Source organism: Mus caroli, chromosome 4, assembly GCF_900094665.2.
Source record: "Mus caroli chromosome 4, CAROLI_EIJ_v1.1, whole genome shotgun sequence".
Classification (NCBI taxonomy): Eukaryota; Metazoa; Chordata; class Mammalia; order Rodentia; family Muridae; genus Mus; species Mus caroli.
In genome coordinates this window covers 85,602,538-85,614,321 of record NC_034573.1, presented here as the reverse complement: position 1 = coordinate 85,614,321, position 11,784 = coordinate 85,602,538, and the positions used below count along the sequence as shown (strand labels likewise).

General features: G+C 35.1%; 1 protein-coding gene across 1 annotated transcript in view; it reads left to right on the top strand.

Annotated features, from left to right (window-relative positions):
• Positions 1–9,444, top strand: part of LOC110293358 (protein SET-like) — a gene marked incomplete at its 3' end in the record, with an annotated part of 38,521 nt that extends 29,077 nt beyond the window's left edge. The window contains exon 3 of the mRNA XM_021161207.1: positions 8,947–9,444. Coding sequence (XP_021016866.1) covers positions 8,947–9,444 — 498 coding nt within the window. The remainder of the gene's footprint in view (positions 1–8,946) is intronic.
• Positions 9,445–11,784: the final 2,340 nt, after the last annotated feature.

The following is an 11,784-nucleotide window of genomic DNA, read 5'->3' as shown; positions in this document are numbered from 1 at the left end:
GCTTTTATCATGTTTAGGTATGGGCCTTGAATTCCTGATCTTTCCAAGACTTTTATCATGAATGGGTGTTGGATCTTGTCAAATGCTTTTTCCTCATCTAACGAGATGACCATGTGGTTAACTTCATCAATTTTTTTCTTTTTATATACATAGTTACTTATTTATTTAGTTACTCTTATTTTGAGCTACATTTCCCTTAGATGTTTAAGCTGTCAAGCTATTCGGGAATGCCTGGTTCTCATGCCTCTCCTTCATGCTAGAAAATAGGTTTGTTCCACCAAACCTGGTTTTAGTTCACTTTTAATTTTTTCTATAACTTATGTTCTAAAATAAACTTCCTGTGAGAATGGCACATTTAATAAACTATGCATATTTTCTTAAGAATAAAAGATGATTATTTCAAAGTCAAGTGACTTGAAAATATGCCCAAAGTTGTCTAAAGAAATAAAGAGAAATAAATATATTAGAGTCTATAAGTAAATGACTTAATGATGTTTTTATACCCAATATTAGAGTTGATAGAGTAAGATAGTTTTATTAAAACCCATTTTTTCTGTCCCCATTTATTTTACCGTTTTTAATTTCTAAACTCCACTGACTTGCAAATAAGCTTGACTGGGCTCTCAGAGTATAATTCCAGAGCTATATAATTTATTTTCCTAAAGGATTAGAAAATTTAATTCACTCACCATACCTTCTTTAAGCATGGTTCCAACACTGTCATGCATGATCATGAATATTATTCAGTTTCAAACCCAAGTAATTGAGCATGCCCAGGCAAATGGATCCTGTGAGATGGCAGTAAGGGCTAAATTAACAGAAAAAGCAAGAAAAGTTTCTATCTTGACAATTGTCTTCTGTTAGAAGTAAATGTTGCATGCAGAGCATCATGAGAATCATTTCAAATTGAGCTTTATCACATGTTTGAAAGGTTGAATTCAAAGTTGAGATTGTAGATTTTGGTCATATTGTACACAGTTTTAAAGACTAACCAAAAGATTGAAGAATTTATGGTCTTGTCAATGACATCATGAAAAATGAATGTGAGCCAACAAATTTATTTTTATTAGATACTTCATCCATATTCATACTGAAGTACAAAGTAATGAGGATTGATTTAGTGAGTAAGCCTCAGTTACTCATCTAAGGTATGTTTTAATGTGATTATTTCCCCCCTTTAAATCTTGGTAGATATGTTAATGATCTCTAAAATATTGGGTCTTGGAAAAATTATGTAGTGGCTCTTTTTTATATGAGTGATCAAATTAGCCAATATTTCTCTGAATTCCTAAAGCCTACTGGATGGGCTCTTCCCATTAGTTTTAACTGACAGACACCAGAATATAGTTTAATGTGTAGTGAACACAAATTTCTTCTGATGCTTTCATAGAAAGAAAAATTTATCTCCCTTGGAAATCTAAGAACACGTACATCTTGTCCCTCCTTATCAGGGACACTTTGTAAGTTTAATTTTCAATACTAATTCCTGATCCTACTTGTTAGGTTTCAAAATTAGCCACAGCTTTCCCTGCTACTGTGGGAAGCACTTTTGAATCATGGATGTGTTGACTATTTCTTAAGTATTCCCAAGGTCAAACCACAGATTGCTTCCATAGTTCTACAAATCAACCTTCATTTTATTAGTTACTAATTTCTTATGACTAGATATAATATCTATAATTGATAATCTTGTTGTATAAGGGCATATTGTGTCATATTTATTACACTTATATTCTTTTTCTATTTTATTACTAAGTAAATAGTCCCTTAATGAATGCCTGATGACTGGAAAACATTATTTACCTACAATGATTTTAATTAATTTTCACTATAATTTTAGTATGAGATTTGAGACATAATATATATTTTACTAAGACTTCTATAAAATGTATGCAAGTACATTAACTTCTAACTACATGGGATAATCTTTCATACCTGATGTTAGCTTCAAGTTTCACTTTTCTCATTTTTCTTTATTTTCTTATGTAGTGTTGAACTGCATTTTCATCTAAGTGGATGTCTCACATTCTTTAGCGCATTGTAAAATACTATTTAACGGATTTTGTTTTAATTTTTATTTGTTTTTAATTTAGGAAACCATACCTGTTAGTATAAATTTTAAGCCAAAGGAAAAGACAAAGCTAGAAAGTATACTTTTGCTAAGGTAAGTATTAGCATGTTGAATAGGACTTAAATCTCAATACCTAGAAATAGTAACTAGGATAACATTACTTTTATTATAGATGTGCAGTTAGTTTTAACAAAATGTTTATATGTACTGAATATGGAGTTAACATATGGTCCTGACTCATAAAATGTCTCTTACTAGTTTTATAGTACTTAAATCAAAATAAATAAAAATTAAAGGATCTTGAGAAATATGTTGAAAGATATTCCAGTTCCATTTTTCATATTTCTAAACCAAGATTAGGTTTATTTTTGTAAGGCAAACCAATTCTTGCATGCAAATTATCTACTTTAAATAAATTATAAAGATTTCTTAAGTTTTTTTTTAAGTTACTCTTGATTTTGAGGATTCAGAAAGAAAGTTAAAGTTTCTATCATAATGGAACTTTCAAATTAGATGTGTGCCAACTGTTTGTACACAAATAAGCAATATGATTTCTGCAACGTATGGTGTAGCATTTGTTGATTTGTCAGAAAAAGTCTCTCTTAGTAAAGCAAAGTGCCAGTCAGAGGGAGGGAGGGAGGGAGAGAGAGAGACAGAGACAGAGACAGAGACAGAGACAGAGACAGAGACAGAGACACAGAGAGAGAGAGAGACAGACAGACAGACAGACAGAGAGACAGAGAGACAGAGAGAGACAGAGAGAGACAAAGAGAGACAGAGAGAGACAGAGAGAGACAATGAGAGACAGAGATACCAGAAAGTATACTAAGATATATTTGAGGTACTAAGGCTCTCATGAACTTTTAACATATTATTGGTGAAACAGACAATGACTAAGGCAGGATTTAAGGAGCCAAGTTTGTTGAGCATGAGACATTCTGTTTATTCTCAGATTCCTCTCCCTTCTCTCCTTCCAGTACCTCCCTCTTTGCTCACATCTACTCTACCTCACCTTCTACTCTGAATAGGGAAAGCCTTCCATGGACAGCAACTAGGCATATCAAGTTGCAGTAAAACTAGGCATATCTTCTATTGAGGTTAGGCAAGGCAGCACATTTAGAGGAAAGAGATTCAAAGGCAGGCAATGTAGTAGAACATTCTAATTTTGTTATAAAAAATAAATTTGGGATAATAGTGTATGGTAGTTTTAGTGATTTTAAAATTATGTGTCAAAACCTAATAAGTTCTTTGATGGGACATGAAATAAAAATGTGATTCATTACCTTGGATTAAGTCTACATAAAGCCTATAGATTGTAAACATCACTAATATAAACTAATATAAATAGGAAATATTACCAAGGTAACTATCTCATTCAATGACACAGGGTCCATTTAGTCACAAAAACTAAAGCTATTACAGTGGAACTGAATTGTATTCATTCATCAAAGACTTATGCTCATAGCAGCTGCAATTCCTTCTAGCTGTACTTTAAAAATACATGTATACTGTCAACACCAGGCCATGACCTTTTCTGCTTACCCCACTTTGAGGTCTTCTTCCCTTGGATCTCTGCAAGAACATTCCAAATCATCACCAAATATCAGTTTTTGCTTCTTACCTGTTCACTCCTTTCATAAAGCCTAAATACATCTTTCAAATCACATTGCACAACCTTCTAGTTAAAATCTCTTTTGATCTCCACCACACTCATAATAAAATTAAAATGTTCTCTTCTCAACAAACCACACTCTGTAGATTCTGCCTTAGTCATTTTCTGCTCCACTGACACTATAAGTTTATACTTCATTAGTGCCTTAGTACTCCATGTAATCTTGGGAATTCTGTCTAGGCATGGGGCCTAGTAACATTTTTCTCTTTGCATGTTAGTGTGTTCACTGCCATTGCTATTGTTCTTATCTTGTTTTTGTAATCATTTCCAGGAAAGAATGTTTCACAGCAGACTTCCCAGTATGGTGACTAGTATTATCTTCACAAGCCCTGTTCTTTGATGTTCTTTAACACATCGATGTAGGAGCTGTGTTGAAGTTAGAGATGTATCTCTTGGGGTTATGCTTCCCATGATCTGTTGATCTCTACATTGTGCTCAGTTGCAGTTTTATGTGATGTTTTCAATCTGCTGCTGTAAAGAGAAGGTTCTTTGATGAGAGGTGGTAGTTACGCTTACCAATCAATGAGTATAAGATTTGGTATGTAGTAAAGATTTATGCTGGTCTAGCAAGGTGGCAGTAGTTACCTTTACTAAGATCCATGACCCCACAAACCTCAAGAAGCAGTCTAGGTTTCTGTTAGCAGGCATGATTTCTCCCCTGCTGAGGACCTTAATAACTTAGACAACTGTTAATTTCTATCAACCAGTGGGTTCCACTTATTGAAACATTGTGAATATCTTGTCACACTCGTAATTGTTGTGATTCATAGCTGTTGCAACTGGGTAGAACTGTTTGGTTGTTTCCCTCCCTTGGAAGTTTTTCAAAGTACTTCTGGAACCATAAAAGCTAGACTTCAGGGAAGTGGCTTTTAGCTCAAATATTCCTTGATTCATTGTAATAATATGTTCTAAGTGTGTGATGTGTTCATCAACTGGGGTTCACTCTCAACCCTTGAGAGGCAAACAAAGACTGCTTCAATAGTATATACCAGTTGTCTTCAACCTTCCTAATGCTATGAGCCTTTAATACAGCTCATGTTGTGACCTCCAACCATAAAATTTATTTTGTTGCTACTTTGTAACTGTAATTTTGCTACTTCTATTAATCAAAATATAAATACATGTATTGTCTAATGGTCTTGGATGATCCCTGTGACAAAGTTGTTTAAGGCCCCACAGGGCCCTTGACCCACAGGTTGAGAAATACTGCAGTGACTGTTTTGTTTTGTTGTTTGTTTTGGTGAAACCTTTGAACTATCTTGACCAACTATTTAATCGTTTTCCGTTTCTTGGCATTGTTCTTCCCCACACCATGGCTCTTAACTTGAAGAAATACGTATATATACACATGAAATGTGATCCTCGAGGCTTTATCAAACAGCTTGGGTTATCTTCTTTCCCCTCTGTATTGAACTCCCTCCTTCCCCCAGTTGACTCTGGTACTTTTCCATGGAATTTATACAGGCATCTATTTTCATGTATAACAATTTTGTTTTTAATCCCCACTTAACCTATATGGAAATGGAGACTCATTAAATTTAAATAAAATTCCCAAGACAATACACATACCAAACAAACCAGAATTACAGACTAACAATTCTAAGGCTAGAATTCACTTAAAATAAATTAAGTCAGCTCTCAGAGCTTCTTGGGAAGACAGGTCTGAATATTGTTTTTAGCCTAACTGAGGCAATTACAATTCAAAGTCAGGTCACTTAACATTTGTTCTTTTCCCTGAGCAGCCCTAGTTGTGCACTGTACTATGGGAAAGCCATTATTTCCAGTGGAGCCTCTGCTTGTAGAAATCATTCTAATGTATGATGTGAAGCAGAAGTGTGTGTGGCCTGGAGAAACCCCAAGTTATAAGGGGTCTCAAAGATGGGGAAGATGGTAGTGTAGTGGTAGATCTGCCCTATCTAGGCACACACAGCTTGCATTCATATTAATTGAGTTGTGTTTCATTACTGGGGCATATTTGGGTTGGAGATTTACAGCAACAACCTCTGCTTGTAGAAATCATTCTAATGTGTTCTGAGCCATTGCCCAAAATTCTGTTCCTTCTTGATGAATTCCAAATATAATGAGGTTCCTTAAACTCAATAATAAAAATAATTTTCAATCAATGTTAAGTTATTGTTTTCCTAAACATATCAAACAAAATAATACATTTCAAATTATAAGGAAAGTACCAAATGTGATGTCCATTTAAAAGTTAAAGTGAAAGTATTAGTGAAAAGGAATAATAGAAAATAAATGACTCTCTACTACTCCAGTACAGTGAAATAAAATAGAATTAAGAAATAAATGAAAGTAAAAAGTTCAGAATTGTTTTACATGGAAAAACTATAATTATAAATCTAAATGGTTATATAATGAAAGTAAAGAATATATGTTAAATACATGTAAGAATATATGTTACATATATATAAAGCATATATGTAAATGGATCAAAAGTTTAATAGGTCAATACTGTTACATGAGGGAACAGTTTAAAATTATTTCAAAAAGTGTTTCAGGGTAGAATATTATGGCAAGTTAAAACTAAAACTAAAACTAAAACTAAAATAAAAATAAAATGTTTTGAGCTTTTTAAAGCTGGCTAGAAAAGAGCCCAAAACATAATTGCTATTTAATATAAAGTTTTTGTTGTTCTTATAGACAGACATGAATTATAGGACAAAACAAGTAAGACTTACTCACTGAAACCTATATGTTGGAAGAGGGACCTCAGGGATGCAGAGCAGAACTTTCACTCAGTTCTTACCTCTCCTTCCAAACTGGCCCTCTGGACTGTCTCACTGTTGTGAGCTTAAGCACAGTGTCTTTAAAGGCAGTCCTAAGAAAGGACACCTTCTGTCTACACTTCTTTGACCTCCTTTTCCTCTCTGCTCCAAACGACCTAACTCTGACTGTTCACCCAACCATTGCATTTGATATGTTAAGAACTGTAGAATCCATTGATTGCTTTCTACATCGACATTACTTACAACACTAGTGAGATTTGTGAAAGCTAAAGGGACTGAGAAAATTTCTTGTCAAATAATTATTAATCTAATTTTGTGTAGCTCATACAAAATGTTATGCTTGAATTAGTTTTATACCTAGAGAATCAAATGCTTGACTCTCTTACCTTGTTGCATTATGCTTTAAAAAATTAAGGAGAATGCAAACCATGAGGTAAATAATGAGGTAAACTTCACTTAAAATACTGTTTTTATTATCCTTTTTAAATAAATCTACTCAAGGATCTAATGGAAATTAAGATGACATATTAAGGAAAACCAATTGAACATAAACATCTTTGTTCTTGTATATTTGTATATTTATAGCAGAATCAAACAGACTTCGTTGTTAAAATTGCAAATTTTTTGGAAAAATTATATTATCAAATAGAGTGTCAGACTATCTAAATCCATATAAAAATTTCTCCTGTGAGATAAAATTACTTATGTGATACTACAAAATAATATGCATTGTAATATATATGTAATTATTACATATATAATATTATATATATTATTAGTTTTGTTGAATTAACCATAAATAAGCTAATGATATGTGATAAATTTATCTTAAAATATTTTAGAAACTATAATACTGAAACATGAACAACTGGTAGAATTCCAAAGCTTGTAAATGTGACTTTAAATGACTACTCTCATCTGGGCTTACTACAAATTTATAATTGTCTCTTGTGCCCTGAAGATTCCATTGTCTCCTAAAACTTTAAAAGTACTCTGTCCCCAGTGCACATTTTCTGTACTAGGGTCAACCTACAAAAACTGCTAATGGACAGGCATTTTGCATTGGCCATGTGAATTACAGGTGAAAGAATCAGATAATGAGACTTATCCCAGTAGTGAATGGGAAGAAGGTATACGATGAACTCTCAACTAGGTAACTGTGTCATTCTTGGCATTTCCAGTTCTTAGACTCAAGGGGGCACCAATTAATACCTGAAAGTAAAATTTGAAAAGCCACTTAAAGAATATTATACGGTAATGAAAGGACTTGTTAAAGAGACCAGAGAACCAGTAGCCTTATGACCCAAAACAAGATGACTGCCATTACTCTGATATTATACCTCATGCAATTAACAGAAGTGCCAATTAGTCCCCAGAAATGGCAAAGCAGGTACACTTCCAGCTCCTAAATAGCTGACTGAATTAGAAAAGACGAAATAGAAGTGGCACATTGCAGCGTAAAGCTCCATAAGGCAGATTTAGACATAAAACAGATTCTTATTATAATTTCATAAGAAGAGAAGCAGTTTGAAAGAACTGTTTTAACAACTTTTCCTTTTTCTAAAGTCTGGTAACTTATTCTATGATCTTCCATTTCTATGGCTTCCTTTTCTATGTAAATTTTGGCCTCATTTTCTGAGAATGACATTTAATTTCTGTTATGTGAGCTTGGCTTCAGTTTACAAGTTCTAATACAGCACTCTCTGATGGAGTAATTATATTCTCAAACTGAAAGAATGCCAAAGCTTTGGAGAATATTATAACATCATATTATAATTTCACTAGATTGCAATTTTGTGAAGGCATATAAATCAACATGGGTCAAGTCTTTTAACACAATCACTAAATTTAGTGGTTTATTACAATAAAAGTTTATTTCTTACATGGTAGCAGGTGGTGCTGTAGAGGGAAAATATAGCTGGCACCTTTAAGGTGTGTGGCACTTATCCTGAGGAAGTACTTCACTGGGGCATGCCTTGAGGTTTTTGTAGCTGATACTTATTTCCAGTTTTTCTATGCTCCTTAACTGTGGATGCAATATGGCTTGTCAGCCTCCTCATCTTGCCAAAAACATAGGAGAGAATAAGACCAGGTATGTCTTTAAATAGAAGACTGGCTCAATCATTCATATAGGAAACCAAGGATTCATGCATAACTTACTAATAGAGATATGGCTGTATTAAGGAGGAAAATGAGAAAAACTAAAAAAGAGAAAAGATTTTATTGTGTGCAATATGGCATCAAGATGGTATCATTACAGAATGAATGAAAGATTTCCTCAGGAGGCCTTTAGATGAGACATTCCATAGCTATTAATGTGCTCAATGGTAGAGACTTCCGGGGGAAATTTCTCTTTAATGGATAGCTAGATTCTTTGATCACAGTAAGAAATGACTTATTAAGGTGTTTATGAAGGTCATTGCATAATTCTTGGTAAAGTATAAGGTAACCTATTCAAGTTTCAATCAGATTACAGAATAGATTTTTATTTTGATGAAAATCCTTACTTTGTAAATAAAGTTCTCTCCAAAGAATTCCATCTGAATGAGAGTGGTGACCCGTCTTCAAAGTCCACCGAAATCAAGTGGAAATCTGGAAAGGATTTGACGACACGGTCAAGTCTAATGCAGGATAAGGCCAGCAGGAAGAGGCAGCACGAAGAGCCAGAGAGCTTCTTTACCTGGTTTACTGACCATTCTGAAGCAGTTACTAACGAGTTAGGAAAGGTCATCAAAGGTGACATTTGGCCAAATCCCTTGCAGTACTATCTGGTTCCCAACATGGATGACGAAGAAGGAGAGGCAGAAGATGATGACGACGACGACAACGACGAGGAGGAGGGGTTGGAAGATATTGATGAAGGAGATGAGGATGAAGGTGAAGAAGATGACGATGAGGATGAAGGGGAGGAAGGCGAGGATGATGACTATCACAGAAGATTGATGGATTCCAACCTTCTTTTTTATTTTCTTTTTCTTTTGTAATTTTCTCCAGTCCCTGGGAGCAAGTTTCAGTCCTTTCCTCCCTGTCCCTCTGTGCTCAGTCGTCCTGTTTTGAGGTCTCAACATCATGGTTCTCAATTAATTTGGGGGAAAATATCTTGAGCAAAATACAACAGGAAAAGAATCTCCATTTCTGTTCTAAATTCACTTTGTATCCTTTCTTGTCTCAAATTTGTGGATTCAAGACCACCACCATGCTCTGTGGGAAGAAAGAAAAGCCCTCCAGTTCCCCTGGCTCTGCTGGAGGGTTTTAGGCCCCTGTGTAGTAGTTTACAGAATTCTAGTTTTTCTTCTTTTCTCTGCATATTGGGCTCAGAGATTACACTGTGTCTCTATATGAATACAGACAGTTAGCATTTACCAACATGTATCTGTCTACTTTCTCTTGTTTAATAAAAAGAAAAAGAAAAAAGAAAAAAGGGGGTATAGACAGTGAGCAAGGGTAAGTTTGAGGTGTCTGGGGTAGGTGGGCATCTGACATGGCTTCTCCTTTGGCATGTTTAATTGTGTGGTTTAACAGACATCCTTGCAATTTAAGGTGACACTTAAAATAAAATTCTCTCCTGATGAAAGAGAGAGAGAGAGAGAGAGAGAGAGAACCATACACTTCAACCTGAGATTTTAGTATGTGTTCTAGAAGCAGTTTATAAAAGAAAATGACTAGTGAAATAATTTTACATGAAATAATGAATACCAATAACATTTAATGAGATATGAAAAAGTCAGCTTTTGTGAGTCTATCTTATTCCAGATTCTCAGTCTGTGTTGAAAGTACTGTGTGTTCAAAGCTAAATCAAGCTACAGAAATACTACGAAATACTATAAAAATTGGCATATGGAGTGTAGTCTTATATTCAGAAGTAAAATATACCTTTCCTTATCCACCATATAAAATACTTGTCTACAAACATGTTTTCTATTCTCTTGTTACTGAAGCTGTATGATCAAGATATTTGAGCTTTTAATAAAGGAATATAAATCTGAATGGTGTCATAGAAAAGTTCTAGTCATGCCTCTTGGCAATTTTGCATTATAATACAAGTGGAAAAGTTTTTTTTTTAAATTTACCTATTTTTAATTAGGTATCATCTTCATTTACATTTTAAATGCTATCCCAAAAGTCCCCAAGACCCTCCCCCCCCCACTCCCCTACCCACCCACTCCCACTTCTTGGCCCTGGAGTTCCCCCTTACTGAGGTATAAAAAGTTTTCTAGGCCAAGGGGCCTCACTTCCCAATGATGGCCGACTAGGACAACTTCTGATACAAAAGTAGCTAGAGACACGAGCTCCCGGGGTACTGGTTAGTTCACATTGTTGTTCCACCTATAGGGTTGCAGATCCCTTTAGCTCCTTGGCTAATTTCTCTAGCTCCTCCATTGTGGGCCCTGTGTTCCATCCAAGAGCTGACTGTGAGCATCCACTTCTATGTTTGCCAGGCCCCTGCATACCTCACAAGAGACAGCTATATCAGTGTCCTTTCAGCAAAATCTTGCTAGTGTATGCAATGGTGTCAAAGTTTGGAAGCTGATTATGGGATGGATCCTCAGGTATGGCAGTCTCCAGATGGTCTATCCTTTTGTCTCAGCTCCAAACTTTGTATAACTCCTTCCATGGATGTTTTGCTCCCAATTCTAAGATAGGGCAAAGTGTCCATATTTGGTCTTCATTCTTCTGGAGTTTCATGTGTTTTGCAAATTGTATCTTGTATCTTGGGTATTCTAATTTTCTGAGCTAATATCCATCTATCAGTGAGTACATATCAAGTGAGTTCTGTTGTGATTGGGTTACCTCACTCACCATCCAGGTCCATCCATTTGCCAAGGAATTTCATAAATTCATTCTTTTTAATAGCTGAGTAGTACTTCATTGTGTATGTACATTTTTTGTATCCATTCCTCTGTTGAGGGACATCTGGGTTCTTTCCAGCTTCTGGCTATTATAAATAAGGCTGCTATGAACAGAGTGGAGCATGTGTTCGTCTTACCAGTTGTAACATATTCTGGATATATGCCCAGGAGAGGTATCCTCTGATAGTACTATGTCCAATTTTCTGAGGAACTGCCAGACAGATTTCCAGAGTGGTTGTACAAACTTGCAATCCCACTAACAATGGAGGAGTGTTCCTCTTTCTCCACATCCTCGCCAGCATCTGCTGTCACCTGAATTTTTGATCTTAGCCATTTTGACTGGTGTGAGGTAGAATCTCAGGGTTGTTTTGATTTGCATTTCCCTGATGATTAAGGATGGTGAACATTTTTTTCAGGTGCTTCTCAGCCATTCAGTATTCCTCAGGT